The sequence below is a fragment of the Lolium perenne genome, chromosome 1, assembly GCF_019359855.2.
Source record: "Lolium perenne isolate Kyuss_39 chromosome 1, Kyuss_2.0, whole genome shotgun sequence".
NCBI lineage: Eukaryota > Viridiplantae > Streptophyta > Magnoliopsida > Poales > Poaceae > Lolium > Lolium perenne.
In genome coordinates, this window is record NC_067244.2 from 28,289,128 (window position 1) to 28,306,991 (window position 17,864).

The 17,864-nt window shown below is 43.8% G+C and overlaps 2 protein-coding genes across 5 annotated transcripts; one reads left to right on the forward strand and one right to left on the reverse strand.

Annotated features, from left to right (window-relative positions):
- Positions 1-1,192: 1,192 nt before the first annotated feature.
- On the reverse strand, positions 1,193-4,280 carry LOC127344825 (uncharacterized). 3 transcript variants are annotated; one of them, XM_071826654.1, is made up of 4 exons: positions 3,908-4,280; positions 3,476-3,559; positions 2,399-3,167; positions 1,193-1,448 (listed from the first exon to the last, which is right to left on the reverse strand). In XM_071826654.1, the coding sequence occupies exon 3, from the start codon at positions 3,165-3,167 to the stop codon at positions 2,439-2,441; it is 729 nt and encodes a 242-aa protein (XP_071682755.1). In that variant the 5' UTR covers positions 3,476-3,559; positions 3,908-4,280; the 3' UTR covers positions 1,193-1,448; positions 2,399-2,438. The 3 variants fall into 3 exon arrangements, with proteins under 3 accessions (XP_071682755.1, XP_071682754.1, XP_051227120.1); XM_071826653.1 differs by lacking the exon at positions 1,193-1,448 and adding an exon at positions 1,471-1,684; XM_051371160.2 differs by lacking the exon at positions 1,193-1,448 and adding an exon at positions 1,471-1,668 and having other exon boundaries at positions 3,908-4,279.
- A 7,506-nt stretch (positions 4,281-11,786) lies between these two features.
- On the forward strand, positions 11,787-17,634 carry LOC127344834 (phosphoinositide phospholipase C 2). 2 transcript variants are annotated; one of them, XM_051371171.2, is made up of 9 exons: positions 11,790-12,243; positions 14,492-14,688; positions 14,871-15,006; positions 15,145-15,381; positions 16,133-16,362; positions 16,471-16,588; positions 16,699-16,842; positions 16,973-17,059; positions 17,145-17,634. In XM_051371171.2, the coding sequence occupies exons 1-9, from the start codon at positions 11,926-11,928 to the stop codon at positions 17,436-17,438; spliced, it is 1,761 nt and encodes a 586-aa protein (XP_051227131.1). In that variant the 5' UTR covers positions 11,790-11,925; the 3' UTR covers positions 17,439-17,634. The 2 variants fall into 2 exon arrangements, with proteins under 2 accessions (XP_071682756.1, XP_051227131.1); XM_071826655.1 differs by lacking the exon at positions 17,145-17,634 and having other exon boundaries at positions 11,787-12,243; positions 16,922-17,047.
- Positions 17,635-17,864: the final 230 nt, after the last annotated feature.

Here is a 17,864-nt window from a genome sequence, read left to right on the forward strand (position 1 = left end):
CTTCGCAGTAAATTTACTAGCTAGACATAGTGCAGCTTCAACAAAATGCCATTGGGTTGAAGTGAAGAATATCTTCAGGTATTTATAAGGTACTAAAGATCTTGGTTTATTCTATCTGAAAAATCAAAACATGACTTTAACTTGTTATAATGATGTCGGCTATCTTTCTGATCCCCATAATGCTAGGTCATAAACTGGCTTTGTATTTTTATACGGTGGAAATACTATCTCATGAAACTCAACTAAAACTCTAGTAGCAACTTCCACTAACCATTCTAAAATAATTACATTATATAAAGCTTCACGAGAGTGTGTATCGCTTCGGAGAGCGATTAATCATATCCAAACATCATGTGGTATTGGTTTATTAGAATCACCAACTATAATCTATGAAGATAATGATGCATGTCATACTCAAATGCATATGAGATATATTAAAAGTAATATCATAAAACATATTGCTCCAAAATTATTATTTCCCCCATAAATTACAGAAAAATAAAGAAATTAATATTTTACAAACAAAATCTTGTGACAATCTTGCAGATTTGTTTACTATGTCTTTACCAACAGCTGCATTTTAAAAATATATTTATGGTATTGGTATGAGATGACTACGAAATTTGCAAAGTTCATGGGGAGAAATTTCCTAAAGCTGAACATGGTCATATATAAAACATTGTACTCTTTTCTAACGAGTCTTCCAACGAATTTCTCATTAGGTTTTAGTGAGACAATAACTATACCAACGGTATATCAAATTTCTATTTTTCTCCTTACATTTTCCCCACACGATGTTTGGAGGACATGGATCCAACAAGATTAAGCATCTACGAGATTAAGAACTATCAGGATTTTCAAGAGACCTTATGGAGATTTTCAGGACATAGAAGCTTTAGAAGACAACGGTGTTCAAGGGGGAGTGTTAGACCTTATGGAGATTTTCAGGACATAGAAGCTTTAGAAGACAACGGTGTTCAAGGGGGAGTCTTAGAAATCAATTAGCGTTGGTTTTAGGCTAACCTACCAATTACTAGATTACATGGTATGTTCTATATAGCAGTTAGAATATTTAGGTTTTTGTCCAATCGTTGTGCAAAGGGAACTGTCATGTCTTTTTCCAAGGGACACAGACAGTGTAACCGCACTGTACATCTGGCTGTTGATGGACTATAAATATCTGCAGTCACAATCAATGAAATCACTCATTCACTTCAGCCTTTCTCGGTATCTTCTCATGCACAACATCAGGACAAACAGAATCCATGTGACAAAACAGTTTGCCGAGTGTATTTCTTGCATACATGCAAAATTTTGAAACCATTTGCCAGTCAGTGCCATCTGGTCGATGCAAATGGGTATGTTTGCCGAGTGTAACACTTGTGCCCAATGTTAAACTCAACAAAGCCCCCTTGCTTCTAATTTCTTTCCTGTTCTCCCCAGAATCCCTGTAAATCAATACAAATCACATAGCAAGTGCATAGTATCACTCATCCGTCAACCAACAAGTACATAGAGCAAGGTTCACAATTATATCCATCAAGTACATCAAACACAACCAGCAACTAACAACTACGTAGCGATCCGCCATGAAGCGAAGTTTACAAGGACATAACCAAATTTGCAAGACAATGAGCACCATCGACAAAGGCGTCCGCGATGCAAATCCTACAGGTGAAAGAAGCTGTGACAACCCAGAATTTTGAGTTATTAATTAATTTGAGATAAATGATAATTGACATAAGTTCTTTTGGTTTTTGCTAATCTCTAGTATTTAAATTGGATGGTAATCTTTGCATGCAAGAAGAATTAGAGTTAATCACAGTAAAGTTAGAACCTGACTTTTTGTTCACGTAATTCTTGTTTAGCCAAACAAATAAAGTTATTTGCACGAAAGATAGCTTTCATGTGTAGGAGTCATCGGTAATTTAATCAGGAGCCATACCATGCATCTATACCTAGCTAGTAGTAGTTTGGTGGAGTAGAAATGTGTGCATATGAAATGCTTAGTGAAATAGTAACGAGAGACTTAACCGAGCTAGCTCTAGCACTCACTCCTAGTCAGTCAGTAGTACTCCACGATGTGAGTTACTAGTTAGCTAGTACCAGCTGCTTGTTGTGTCAGCAGCACAAGTCCGACTAGGACACCTACGTGGAGCTCTGCATGGCAGATAGGCGACCTGTGAACCTTTCACACGTGCATGTGACTGTCTAACCCAGCATTGAAGAGGCAACAGGCAGGCTTTTGCGGCTCCGAAGTTCTGAACTTTCTAGTTCTAAATATCAACAAATTCTAAATTCAAGTTCTAAATTTTGATATGTTCACAAGATATGAAAGCTTGCTATCTGTGGACAAAGGAAACCTAAAAGCACGAGAAGGAAGAGCAGTAGAACTCACCTGGAGTCCCTGTGCCCCTCCTGATGATTGAAGTGCAGGCCTAAGGCGGAGGCTGAGAAGCCGTCGTAGGAATTACCGGGCTTTCATGCAGATTTGAAGATGAACTGACCGGAACATTTTTGGATCCCATCGATGGCAACTTAAGAGTCTTCAAGATTTTGTTCGTCTCGTACATGTTCTTCGGTAGTATCTGCCCTTGTGGCAGAATGCTGGCAATGATGGTCAGAAGATCATCGAATGCATCTCTTGACAAGTTCAAGTCGCACTTCAAGGCCATTAGGCGTGTGATTGCATCCAGCTGAGTAACCTCTGTATGTGAGTGAAGAGGTTTCTGTGCCGCAAACAAAGTATCGTAGTACTTTTTTGTACTCTGGTCCAGCTTCTCGTGTGTCTCTTCTACAGCTGGATTTTCAGACGCATTTGCTTCACCTATGCAATCGTCAATCCCAGCATCAAATTCTCCGGTGCCTAGAATCTGTGTGCTCTGTTCCGCCTCCTTATCTCTTGCACGTTTTGATGGTTTTTCACCATGGAATTCCCAAGTGTGGTAGAAAGGCGTGAACCCGTGAACGACCAGGTGTTGAGTCATAGTACCCTTTGACACTCGCTTCTGGTTACGGCATTTGCTGCAGGGGCATGAAGTTCCATTCGGTGTCTTGTCCCACTCAAACGCCCTGTCGATGAACTGCTTGGTCTTTTCTTTCCATTCCTCGGTCATTTTCCCCTGACTGGGTCGGCCCTTGTACATCCACTGACGATGCTCCATCATCTAATAAGTAACAAAACAGACATATAATGCTTTCAACTGTAGTTCGATTAATTTCAACAATTACAAGTTTTACTGAAATCATGTGTCGGGATGGAGCAGAGAATGGGAAACATATCCAATCCACACATTTCCCGGCTATCGAAAAAACGTGGAAAATCCAAAACGGTTATGGTTTTAAATATGCAAAAGCTTGCATATTTATTCTTGTAACCCTTTGGAAAGGGAGACGCCTAGTTAACGGGACATCTTGGCAATCAATCTAGACAAAACTAAACCCTAGGAAGGAGAGGTGAAGAATTCTGTCTCACCCACAAATGGTGAACGATCGGCAAAGAAGGCCAACAGCGGGACTGGGTCCGATGGGGTGGTGCAACACGGCAACGCTGGAAAGACTGAAATACAACAAAATTTGTAAGTTTACTAAATGAACCAACCCAAATGTTGATGATCCGCATCATCAGACATGAGTAATATGTATTCAGATTTCAGAAACAGAGCATGATGATAGAGCGTCATGGGCTGCCTGAAACAGTAAAACTAGGGCATTTAGCAAATTGCAGAGCAAAATGTGTAACCGCTTTTCAGATTTCAGAAACATGGCATTTGGATGTACTGTATGACAAATCGATGTGTATTTACCAAATTGCAGCGCATTTGGATAAGAAAAACAGAGCATAAACTTGATCTGAAACAAAGCAGTGTATTCTCTTGCAGACGACAGAGCATGTATAGCCAGCAACCTGGGCCTAGTCGAGCTGGAGGACAACAGGCGGCGTTTGCGTGCTGCGGAAGGACGCGGCGTCGGTGAGCGCGTCAGTGTTGAGCAGGAGGAGGCGGCGGCGGCTTGGCCGAGCAGCACCCGGACGGGAGTGGTTAGAGGAGCAGCTGCAGCAGACGGCCGTTCAGCGAGCGAGCGAGCTCCTCCATGGATTCGCGCAGAGGGGCCAGTCTGAGGAGAGCCAAGGCGGGACTTGGGTTCCAACCAGGACGTGGTTGCGGCGGGGAATCGGTAGAGGGGGTGGTGGCGGAAAAGCAGCAGCAGGGAGCAGGTGGCGGCGGCGGCGGCGGCGGGCAAGCTCGATGGGAATGAAGGAGTGAGAAAGGAGAACTGGAAGACTAAACCCATTTTGGGGCACTACTGGGCTTTGTTGGATGGCCTTGTCCGTTTGGGCTTCTAAATTTGCTTTCCACAGTCGGAAGACTAAACCCAAACCCAGCCAGCTTCTGGCCTAACAGAAATACTTCTCCCTCCCAAAATAACTTGCTCAATATTATAACACTGTGTGAACCTAAAAATGAATTTTTGCAAAAAAAAATTCAAATCAGTTCCACTACTAACAAAATCAGTAAGATAGTTAGGAAATGGAAAATCAGACGACCGATCAGAGCAAAAGATCGGTCGTCCCGATAGGGCCTTGGCTTGCCTCTTTTTGGGCCACCATCCATGCACGCTACAGCCCACCACCACCATGGGCATCTACGTTGAAGCCCACCACCACCAAGGCTAGCTGCGCTAGTTGAAGCCCACCACCACTGAGACATCAAAAATATGCATCCACCCACGTTCGTATTACAAAACGGCATGGAAAATGACAGATTTTTCTCGCTGTTGCATACCTTATTTATGTTTGTAACTAGCGTGCACAAGTTTTGTAGTAAAAGCACATGCGGAATATTGTAATCTCTGCATGGGTGTTTGCCACAAGTTTGTGATTTTTGTTGTAATTGTTTGTGTTTTTTCATTAAAGTAGATGTGACTTTTATTGTCATTCAATTTGTACCAAACTAAAATGTTGTTAACCACTTTACCATTGCTACAAAACATATGATTTTTTGTTGTAATAGTCTGCAATTTTTTTTTTTTGCATTGATAGCGATTTTTGTTGTAAACAAACTCATAGAAAAATATTTATTGTTTAACAACTTTGTTCGTAACATTACTTTTTAAAATTTTGTAGCGCAGTTACAAAAGTATATTGTTACTATTATCACCAGGGTACTCGGTAGATATCAAGAAAATCCAGGTATATAGAACACTAGAAAATGGTAAAGAAGGCATTACGTTACATAAAGGCACAAAGAATTACATGCTAACATACAAAAGATTTGATTCCCTAGAAATAAGAGCGCATTCAAATGCAGATTTTGCGGGAGATAAAGTTGATAGAAAATCCACATCTGATATGTGTTTACTCACGCATGGGAGGCTATTTCGTGGAGAAGCTCTAAACAGTCAATAGTTGCATCGTCCACGATGTATGCAGAATTTATAGCATGTTATGAAGCCACGGGGTAGGCACTATGTTAAATAAATTTATACCCGACTTGAAAGTGGTAGATTGTATTGACAAACCACTAAATATGTACTGCGACAATCAGCTCGCAGTATTTTATGCTCACAACAACAAGTCGAGTAATACGAAACCAATTGAGGTAAAGTATTATGTTGTAAAACACAAGGTCCAGGATCACACTATAAGTCTCGAGCATATAAGGACAAAGGATACGCTTGCGGATCCGCTAACGAAAGGCTTACCACCCAGTGTGTTCAAGGAATACTTCGCCGGCATGGGTTTAAGGAAAAGCCTTACCCTTCCAGGATCATAAGAGGCCCAAAAGAAATATAATGTGTTTCAAAACAGAAAAGTATATTGTGTTTGTCTGATTCTATCGACAATCGAGCTGTGACGATGAAACATACCCTATGTACTGATCCATGATGAAACGAGTAAAAGTTAAAGTATAATGTTAAAAGTAAAGGTCAGTGCAAAGGGGAGAATGTTAGGTTGATCTCCACCACGTACGTGCCCAACGGCTCGACGTGCCCTTTGGCCCGTGCCCTGATCGGGGGTGTCCAACCGATCAATGGTTGGTGGGCCCCTATCGCCGCGCTACATAGAGGCGTGGGGGCCGGACACGCACGTACAAGGTTCACCATGTGTGCGAGACATCCCTACTGATCTAGGGTTATAACGTGTGCCGATGGGAAGCTCCACCGCACCGCATCTCGATCATGCCACCGCCGTCGCCTGCATGTCGACACCGACAGGTTCCTCCTCACAGGGAGAAGGTAAACTCCTCGGCCTCGATCTCTCTCGGCACACACACACCGTTTGCATCATGTACCCGGCACAAGATCTACACCTAGACAAGCTAGGGATCTATCATTCTCTACTCATTCTTTCCTTCTTATCTAGTTGTGATCAACATCGTGTACGCCGATTTAATGAGAACACCCACTTCCGATCATAAACCCAGACCCAGAAGTCACTCTGTCTTCGGCAGTTGATAGGTATCTATAATAATATCAACATCCATGGGCAAACAGAACTCTCTCCTTTCCTCTCGAAGGCTCTCGTCTCTGCCCCCTTGAGAGTCGTCCACTCCGCCCCGGGCCAAACCGAAACCCTCGCCGGCGGCGATGCCGTCCGGAGAAGGTGGAGGAGAGGCGCCGGTCTTAGTATAGGTTGTAGTTGTAGATCTTGCTGGCTACTTGCCGTGTCGTGGCGTGATGCCCGAAGATGGAATCCAGATCTCGCGGGCCGGATCTTGATGCTCCTGGTTCTGCTCTTCACCGCCGTTTATCTCTGGTGGCAGGAGGTGTGGAGGAGGCGGAGACGGGCGCCATGCATCTTCATCAATAAGGCCTCTCCTTTTTTCCCCCTTCAGGCTTTTCCTCCTGATGCTCTTCCGCGGCATCAGACGGAGACTGGATTGGCGTTCCTCCACGCCACCGTGGTGGTGGCTGATTGGATTTCACCGTGATGGTCAAGCCTCTGTCAATAAGCGGAGTCTTCTTCCTCCTGGTGGTAATCTGCTGCTGCTGCTTTCCTCTCTCTCGGGCCTTGGTGGTGCTGAAGGAGGCTGGAAGTGGCTGGTGGATTCCTGCAAGCAGGGAGAAGCTCAGGGAGATCCTCTCAAGCCTGTGATCATCCAAGCGCGAGGTAGCTGTGCCTCGGCTATCTCTTGCCGATATGGCGGCAACACTGCAACCTCCACTGTGGAGGCCCCCTTCTCCTTTGTTGCTGTAGCTCGACGGCGTCTTGCCACCAAGTGGTCTTGTCCCCGGTGGCTCGACGACGGCCGTTGGCAGGGGATTCTCGCCGGAAGGGAGTCCACGAGCTGCTCGCTCCTGTTCCTCGGCGGCGACGCCTGGAGGACGCCGGCGACTGGTGGTAGAGACACCCAAGTCCTCGATTGCTTTAATTGGTGTTTTCTGTAAAGTGCAAGCCCCTTTCTTCAAATACTAGGTTCTTAGAGCGAGTGTTGTATAAGGGGTTTTTTGCAAATCTTTGCACCTACCACGTTAATGAAAGAAATCCCGGGGTCTTCTAGACCCCTCCCTGAGTTCAAAAAAAAATATAAAAAATCAACATCCATGGGCAAAAAACAACGCCGGAGCTTCCGCTCCCTCTATGTAGTTGTGGTTGAATCAAGCACCCTACTACTGGTCGCAACATGCAATATCATGGTAACCATTGGTCGTTGTTGGGATCTGTTTTTTAATCCAACCCGGTCTTTTTGAAGAGTCATTGCTTTAGAACCTGAATGCTCTCGTGTACCACTCTCCAGACTTGCGACATGCCCGCCCCAACCTCGGGATGTAGTACATCCAATGAGGAAAAATAAAATGCTTCCAAAACCCTTGCACTCAAAGACTCCTAATTATGTAGAATGCGCTAGACTGCGCCAACATGGAAAGATTAAAGATTTCGATATCTCAAAAACCTAATCCCCATGTGTCTTGGTTTACACATAAACCACTAGGTAGTAAAGCTATAGAAAAAAATGGAATCGATGTGCTTACATAAACCTCTCGGTAGTAAAGGTATAGAAAAAATTGGCATTGCTTGGGAAATGGATTTTATGGGGATATGCTTCCTGCTGCCAAGAGTGATCTTTCCATCCATCATTTAAATCTTGCACCAGATTTGGTCCTTATATGTATTTGAGCCCTAGAATCAACAATGGTGTAAGGGCATGTACAATGGTAGAGAAGGTATGCCTTCCCTTATGCCGCCACATCATCTAGAGATGACAATAGATATAAGTCATACAATACGTTATCTCTTATAGCCTTCCCTAGCAATTAATGGTAATCAACTAAAATTGGTAGGAAATTATGTTGGTAAGGGAAGACATGTCATACAATGGAGAAAATGCTTTCCCTTATTTTCTAAGAGATGATCTCTTAACTAAGAGAAGACAATCTTCTCTCCCTTCATTCTCTCTCCTCCAACTAAGCAAAAAATCTGATGTGGCACCTCTAAGAGAAGGCTGACGTCACCCCATTGTACGTGCCCTAACGGACCAATATGGGGTGAACCAATTTATCGAAGAGGGTATGCGGTGAGTCGGTGACGCCCTAATTGCCGCTCCAATAGGAGCTTCCTCACAAAAGGCAAGCTATGCATATACCTTGCTCCAGCCCAATATTTGGAACTGGGCTGGCCTGGGCCTAAATGCCAGTAGGCATCCATCTTGGACCTGTTGTTCGTGTTAATTTGTTTGCAATCACTACTTTGCACCAAAACAAATTACTACATCCCATCAGTCAATTAAGAAGAATGAAACGGGGACGACAAAATCCATTCATGTCGGTTGGTCCTGAATCGTTCTGAGGTTGTTTTCGAAGCCAAGGTCATGTTCTTTGTGAGAGACAGCGACGCGGAAATGATGGACGCTAAATCTGATGCACAGCTGGTGGATGCTAATTAAACAGAATTTCAACCTAATTAAGCTGACGCTGATTAATTATGTCTGCATCCATATACTAACCAAACAGTACATACGTATACATACAATGAAACCAATCGATGGAGCTGGCAACTAAGCCAAACCCCAATCACGCAGCTAGCTTCTTCCTTAATTTGAGCAAAGAACAGGAGCATGCGACACTTGGACGGCTAAATCTTGTGGACCCCATAGCATTTTTGACCTACCTAGTTTACTAAGTTATCACCTGATAGATTATTGTTCCCGACTAGATGACTTGACAGATTCCTTGTGACAAAACAAACCTATCTCCACCTACTACTAATTAGCTTAGCTTTGACAAACAAATTGCTAAATCATTGGTTCGTCAAGTCAATCAGCAATCATGGCATGGGTATATGGACACGTATATATACCTACGAGATATATTTTTGTTGTTGTAAGGACACGCAAGATAGAGATGGACCAATAGGGGAACTTGCGCCCCTCTATAGCTTAATGAAATGAAGTGATTCTTTTTCAAAAGTTTGTCATGTAACTGAACTAAATATCGTCAGAGGGTAGTATCCAAGGATCGCCACGCTTGCATCCGGCTTTAATGTAGGACTCAGTTCCAATTCAGTCCCAAACTTAGGCTAGATTAGGACCTTGCATCCTACATTGATCCTTAATGTAGGATCAGTTCCATTCAGTCCCAAACTTAGGCTCCATTCAAATGCGCTTTTCTTCACAATGAAACCAATTAAACAGTGGCAAAACCACCACCAGCCTCCTCCAGGGAACATCGCCACACCAGCAAAGCAACCTACCTTGCAGCACTTGATAGTTTGGAAGATTCAGTTCCAACTGCTTTCTGATAGGAGTTAGTGCATGTATGCATGCAGTCGTGTAAGCCATATTAGCTGTCCATCAGTAGTAGTAACACAATTTTCTTCCCTGTTCCGATAAAAGCAATCGAAGTGTTTAATTTGCCCGATGATCATGTTGGGTCCTGAATATCCCCCTTTCCGTAAGTCGGTATCAGTTAACATGCTATCGCTTGTCATTCAGTTAGGGCTGGGTTTCAGTTAACTGTACGAGCAGCGTACACGTACGTGCCCCTCACATTATAGGCGATGTAACGTGTGTGTGTGTGTGTGTGTGTTGCAAAAAGTGGGATCAATGGACCGATCCCCGACGGCGACACCCCGGCCGGGCCGATTGGGGTCACAGGTTGGCAAGCGACACGGAAATGCAGCTTCACAAAGGCTCCATGGCATGTGTTCCACATTTGGCCCCAGTCCCCTTACCCCGATCGGAGACGACAACGACGGCCACAAAACTGACGATCGAGCACGTACAAGAAGATCGATCCGTCCTTGCTGCCGCCACAGTATTCTGAAAAATGCCATTCGGACACCTCACGAGCCGCATCTACCCGGAAATGAGTAACAGACAAACGCATGCTAGTTGCTCAGGGTGGCATGCATGGATCGTCGTATAGCCTTAGTGTGTGGCCGACCGGGACCGCAATATGCATCGAGCGCGAACCATTAACCAGCGAGAATCGTGCATGCTTGGTGGATGGATAGCTACTGCTAAAACGCGGTCAAATATGTACTCATTTTATATTTTCTGGTTGGTCCCGTGAACACTCATGCAGATGCAACATGCATGACCTTATCCGCTAGCTCCACTAACATAAAATAGTTTCACCTTTCGTGTCAATAAATTGACTCGGCAACTAAACAAGAGATGTACACCGTACCACCGGGACCGCCGTATATGCGAGTAAGAAACGCTGGAAGAAGTTCACGTACGTTTGAAGTGTAGATGACATGTGAGGCCTAGGGCCACGTGTCAGTGCATATTTTTGTAATTTCCTTGTAGGATTTGAGTCAAGAAAAAGAACTCTTGTAATCAAGAATCTCCTAGCAAAGAACTATTTGAATCGATTCAAATCCTTCACCGGTGAGGTATACCTGCTTCTTTGTAAGATTGTTTTGTGCACCTTTATCTTTTCGCTTGCTTTTCTTTAGGATTGTTCTATTGCATTGATAATCCACCAAAGTTATCACCCTCTTGGAAATTCAGTCCACCTTGACATTGATAATCCAGTCTAATCGTGCTTGTTCTGCTGCAGCTCAGAGCTTACGAACACAGTATATATACTCTCTTTGTCCATAATTAGCCTGCATTCTAAGTTTGGTCAAAGTTAAAATTTACAAAGTTTGATCAAATATATAGATAAAAATATCAACATATATACCACCAAATACGGAGTATAATATAATAATATATTCTACAATGATATTAATAATAGATATTTTATATTACTACCTCTGTCCCGGTTTACAGGTCCGACGCGTATCCCTAGATCTTAAGATACGTGTATGCCATATTGCCATGTAAACCGGACGGAGGGAGTATTGATGTTGGTACTATTTCATGCTTAGTTAAAATTTATAAATGTTGACTTTGACCATTACCAGAATTCCGGACAGAGGGAGTGGCTACCAAAGCTTCCCCTCTCGTTCAATGTGAAGCCACTAGACTACTAGAGTGATTGTATGCCAAGTCAAGAGCTAGTGCTACGAAGAAGTCTGGTCGAATTTGTTAGAAATAACACTGAACTCATGGAATCAAGTTGATCATACGTAATAGTATAAAATTCTATTTCGTCAAAAGAAATGCAAATCGGTTATTGTTACTGTTATTGTTATTAAGAAGAAAAATAACAACAATAATACTGTAAGAAGAACCTGTCCTGGATCAATTGGAAAATTTCATTCAGCATGTGGGCCTACATCCACGTGTTAGGGCCGAGTTGGTTCAACTATTTTCATCACCTCTCACACATGCGCTAGGTGATGAGCTGCTCTTGTCGCCTCCCATCAAGGCCTGTATATATAAACAGAAACTGCCTCACGCACACACACCATATACAGAGAGAGATAGTATGCACCAGCTAGCGCTCATACTCGCACCAAACTTAATTACTCCACTACTACACTCGACGTGTGCAGCTGTAGACTGATCCGGCTCCTATAGGCAGTGCGCGGCCATGACGACGTACAGGGTGTGCTGCTTCCGCCGGCGGTTCCGGCCGGCGTCGAACGAGCCGTCGGAGGCGATCGGCGACCTATTCCAGTCGTACGCCAGCGACGACAGCGGCGTTCTCGGGGAGGAGGCGCTCAGGAGGTTCCTCCGGGAGGTGCAAGGGGAGATCAGCGACGACAACCTCGAGGAGTCGGCAAGGGAGGTCATGGCGTTCGCGGCGGAGCAGAAGCTGCTGAAGAAGGGCGGCGGTGGGCTCACCGTCGAGGGCTTCCACCGCTGGCTCTCCAGCGACGCCAACGCCGCCCTCCATCCTCGCCGAGGGGTAAGCTACACAGAGCTCGACCCATTCGCTTGTACTAAAATTATTGTTTTCTTGAAATTTTTACTAAGACTTGATTTTGGAGAACTTTTGGATGAAAAGTTCCAAGATTTCCCATGGTCTGAATTCCAGAAAGAGATCCTGATATATTTTTTGTACTTGTGCATGCGTGGACCTTATATAGGTTACAGCAGTGCATTGGAATGTTCGAAACAGGGTACCAGTAGACAGCTGATTTTGTTTTTCTCTTCTTAAATAACTTGGGTTCATTGATTCCTGGTCAGAATAGGCCAGCAACAAACAAAATGGATATTTGCCTTGTAGAATCTAGGATATTAATATTGTAGATACATAAGGTGGTTTATGTAAAACATAAACGTTGTGCATTCAAGTCAACTTGCAATTAATTACACTGTTGTAGGTGTGGCTCATAATCAGGGACAGGAGTACTATGCATGAACAGTTAGGCACATGAGCAATGTTCAATGTATGTGGATCATACTGCAGTGTTCAGCTTGCATGTGTCACCGTATGCTAGAGTGAGGCCTAGGATATTTCAGTACGACAGTACCTCTAGGTAGCTATAGATTTTTAGTATTGGTTGTGTACTTCAGACTTTTTCGGTGTTTTCTCACTTCGTAAAGTTGTGTGGTATGTAGAAGTCGGGTGTAATACTTTTTAAATAAAAAAGCGATTTTTACCGAAAAACCATGATCTGAAAGTGGAGCCATTCAAGGTTTCTTTATAATTATTTAAGTGATCAATTGACGAAGGGGGGGACTAGTCTTTTTGGAGGCTTGTATTTGTTTTCCATCACTTAATCAAGATTTTTAAAAATCTTTCTTGAGAAATCTCCAATTTATGTTGCAAGTTTTAGGCTTTAGATCCCGCGGCAACTAGCTACATAATTCGACATCAGAAGGTGTGATTTTAGGTACAGAAATGACCACCCTTATTGACTAAAAAATGTTTGTTGTTTTCAACATGACGATGTGCAAGTGCAACTCGACCAAATCAAGGTTTAATTAATCTCAGTTGACGGGGAATCATCAACTTTATGCTTTTTAAGTTTAGCCACTCTACTTTGGGACTAGGGAGAGCAGGAAGGGAGCTGGGCGGCTATAGTTAATCAAACACTTTGGATCAGTTTAAACATGCCTAAAGTGATCAAGCCGAACCACTATGTGTGTCTAGTTGAAGATTCGCTCGTAGATCATCACTGAAGGTATCAAGCATGGCAAGTGAGGTTGAAAACACTAAGGTACACGAGAAACAAGTGCTTGAACCAATATATCTAAAAAAGTATCGCCTGCCCCCATGTTATCAGTTAGTGTTCTGGCGTTCTTGAAAAATTAAATCTAAAGAAGTGCTACTAGTAGAAAAAACAGTGCCACGACGTGTCCAACTATAGAAGAAACACTGCAACATGGATTCTTCAGTAGAGAACTCGAGATGTCGGGATGTGTCACTTGTCTGTGTTATTGGATTATTTTTCACCGACAGCCCGACCTCATCTGACGCTGAACGGCTGAACTACGACTGAATCATTTATTTATCGAAAAAAAATTCCGGCCACAAACGACATTCAAACGAAGGAAAAATATATGCAAATACAGGACTGCCATGACTTTGGTTCAGTTGGTGCAGAAACAAAACCACGTGAATTAGTTTGTGGAGCCTTGGCCGTGACTCCGACCTTGCATGATGTCCAAGTCTGATTGGATCGGTTTCTTTGGAGCTTTCTACATGTGGACCTCTAATTTCTATTCCTGTATTTTTCCTACATCTTATAAAACTCCAAATTTCAAATGTTTCTACCTTTGGATGTCCCCACTTCTTGGTGATGACTCCGACCTTGCACGATGTAGAGTTGTGATTGGATTTGGTGTTGGAGGTACTTGGTAGCTTCCACTGTACTTGCCCTCTTGGCCGTACTCTTCAGTTGGGTATCGGGGAGCTTTCTTAGTGTGGATTGGACCCCTGAACTTTTGTTCCCTACGCCCTCCGATCTAAAATAAACGTCGGTGAATTGGTATAAACTTTACACTATATTAGTACAAAATCTTCGACACTCATTATGAATTGGAGAGACATTTTTCCAAAGTTCAGATTCCTTGGATGCAGGATCGGGATGACATGAGGCTGCCGCTGTCGCAGTACTTCAAGATTTGTTTGTCCTTGTCTTTTGTTCCTACATACATGCTCCAAAATTCCAAGTCTGAAATGTTTCTACCTTTGGATGCACGCGCAGGTTCAGGATGACATGACGCTACCGCTGTCGCACTACTTCATCTACACGGGCCACAACTCGTACCTGACGGGGAACCAGCTGAGCAGCGGCTGCAGCGAGGCGCCCATCATCAAGGCACTACGCGACGGCGTCAGGGTCATCGAGCTCGACCTATGGCCGAACTCCGGCAAGGACGACGTCGACGTCCTACACGGCAGGTATGGCCTTTGTCTCTTCTTTGAACCTTTGACTATTTGGCAAAATTGGCTCGTACACTTGGACCTACGTAAGCATGACGTTAGGCAGGTGCCACGATGACGTCGGGGCTTTCGCCATCGACGAGGTCGGTGGTGAAGGGGAACCTTTGGATATGAAAGTGAAGTGGATTTGAGTTTTGCAGGACATGGACGTCGCCGGTGGAGCTGGAAAAATGCCTGGAGGCCATCAAGGAGCACGCCTTCGTCTCCTCCCCATACCCCGTCATCCTTACCCTCGAAGACCACCTCACTCCCCATCTCCAAGCCAAAGTAGCAAAGGTACAACACTACCTGCACGGCTGCACAGCTGAATTCTCAGTTCTGAAATTCAGGGTTACAACCTTTTAAATGCCAACTGGATGATAATCACGTATGTTAACATTCGTGAAAAAAATAATAGTCATGCATGTTTGGCAGATGATCAAGGAAACATTTGGGAACACACTCCACCTCACGGAGTCTGAGGCGATGTCGGAATTCCCCTCCCCCGAGGACCTCAAGGGCAAGATCATCGTATCGACCAAGCCGCCAAAAGAGTATCTCCAGACGAAGAGCAGCAAGGAGGATTCACAAAAAGGCGGTGTGGAGGAGGAGGAAAGTGTATGGGGGGATGAAATCCCGGACAACAAGGCCCTCATGGCTGTTAATCGTGAGGTACTTCGCCCCGTTTTCTACTACTTGGCATAGTCTCCAGGACCACATTTGGCCTTTATTTTCTTTATTTATTGAAATTATGTAATTCTGAGAAAATAACAAAAGAAACTAAATTATTGAACAATGTTTTACTCTCTGGTTGTTTTTTTTACAATGTTTAATCCATTTATTAGCTTTGCCACATTTCACCTTTTGTTTGTATCATTGTGACTACTTTTACAATATTTTTCTGTTTTCCCAAAGCTAACTAGGCAAATTCATGTCTCTCCATGACTTGACACCTAACTAGGTCGATACTCCTAAATACCTGTGAGCAAAGTTGACACAATATATAGAATTTGACTGAATTTGATGGAATATGAGGGAATTTGACAAAGTGAGGCAAACTACTAACAATTTAAGTCTGAATTGTCTGCGCAATCAGCTTCCATGCTCCTAAATGGCGGATCTAATTTTTCATCCCGATGAAAATAATTATACTACTAAAAGCAGTCACAAGTAATGTGTATAATGTAGCAATATTGTTTTTGGATAGCTGAAAAGCTATAAAAGGCCACAACTTGGGGGGAAAAATAAAATTACTTAAAGTACCGATGACAATGGTAAAAATATATTTAAAGCCAGTGAATAAATTTAACACAAGTGTAGTAGTGTCATTTACATATATACAGTGATGGAGACATCACCAATTTTGCACTAGAACAACCGAAATATTATCAGGTCTCGTGATGTATCAGCTGTAAATGTGTAGGTTTCAGAGCAGGATACCAAACTGTACGTTCAAGAAGAGGAAGAGATGGAGAAGACATCACAACAAGGGGTTAACATGGAGTACAAGCGCTTGATCGCGATCAGCCTCACCCGGAGGAAGCACGACATGGATGAGGATCTCAAGGTTGATCCCGATAAGGTATCACGGATGAGCTTGGGCGAAACGGCATATGAGAAGGCTACCATGACTCATGGAGCTGAAATTATCAAGTGAGATGATCTCAAGTGTATTTTTATGTGAACTTATTTCTTCAGAGCTTCCCTGAATAAAATTTTATTCAATACTCCACTAACAAATCGTGAGTAACATTTATTCAGGTTTACACAGAAAAACTTGCTTCGGATTTTCCCTCGGACGACGCGCATTACGTCCTCCAATTATAATCCACTAATGGGCTGGAGATATGGAGCTCAGATGGTTGCAGCAAACATGCAGGTAACATCTGTCACTATTTTCAGCAATTATGGTCCTATTTATACACAGAACTGACATTACAGAAACCAACTATTTACAATCTGATCTGGACAATTTTCTCACTTCTACAGGGCCATGGAAGGAAACTTTGGCTGACTCAAGGGATGTTTCGAGCAAATGGTGGCTGCGGTTACGTGAAAAAGCCCGATTTTCTGATGAACTGCGATAAAATGTTTGATCCAAGATCTAATCTACCAGTAAAGACAAGGCTAAAGGTGAAGCGATTTTTTTTTTAACACATGCCAACCTGAACTACTGAAATGCAGTATCCCTGTTTTGCTGGTTTCGCTACAGTAACGGAAAGTTTGTAACTCGTTTCCTCCACAATGCTGCTACCATCTAAAGGTGACTGTCTACATGGGAGATGGGTGGCGATTCGACTTTCACAAGACGCATTTCGACAAGTTCTCACCACCAGACTTCTACGCAAGGGTCAGCCCATTGCCTCATCCAGCAATTAATCAGTGCCATGAAATATGATGTAGTACTTATTGAAAAATGCCTGATGTAAGTGCAGGTGGGTATAGCAGGAGTGATGGCAGACACTAGGATGGAGGAGACAAAGGTGATCATGGACAACTGGATACCGACGTGGGACCACGAGTTCGTATTTCCTTTGGCGGTGCCGGAGCTCGCCCTTCTCCGGGTGGAGGTGCACGAGTCCGACAACCACCAAAAGGATGACTTCGGTGGCCAGACCTGCTTGCCGGTGTGGGAGCTCCGGCCTGGGATTCGCTCCGTCAGGCTATGCGGCCGTGATGGCGAGATGATGCGGTCAGTCAAGCTCCTAATGCGCTTCGAGTTTGTATGACAAGCTTGCGAGGTGTCGTCTTGATTCCGGTGATGTCGGTGGTGCGTGTAGAAACTTCCGCCTTTTTTGGTCGGTGGGGCGCCTCTGTCATTGTACACACGCGCATGCTGTATATGATGTGATTAGAACTGCGGGTGCGGTGATTATTTGTCATTGGATGTTGTGAGTTAACGAAAGATCAAATGATTGTTCAGTATACCAAGGACTCAAGAGCAACGACGCCTAAAATTTAGCACTGCAAGCTTTTATATGTAACACTAGTAGTTATGCACGCGCAAGCGCGTCCCTTTCCCCCTTGCCCTTCAACTTTATGGCGGAAGCTCTCTCCATTATGCTTTCTAAGGCGGGAGAGGCAGGGCATATTTCTGGGGTTGTGCCGTATCTGGTTCCCGGGAGGGTTTCGCATTTGCAATACGCCGATGACAT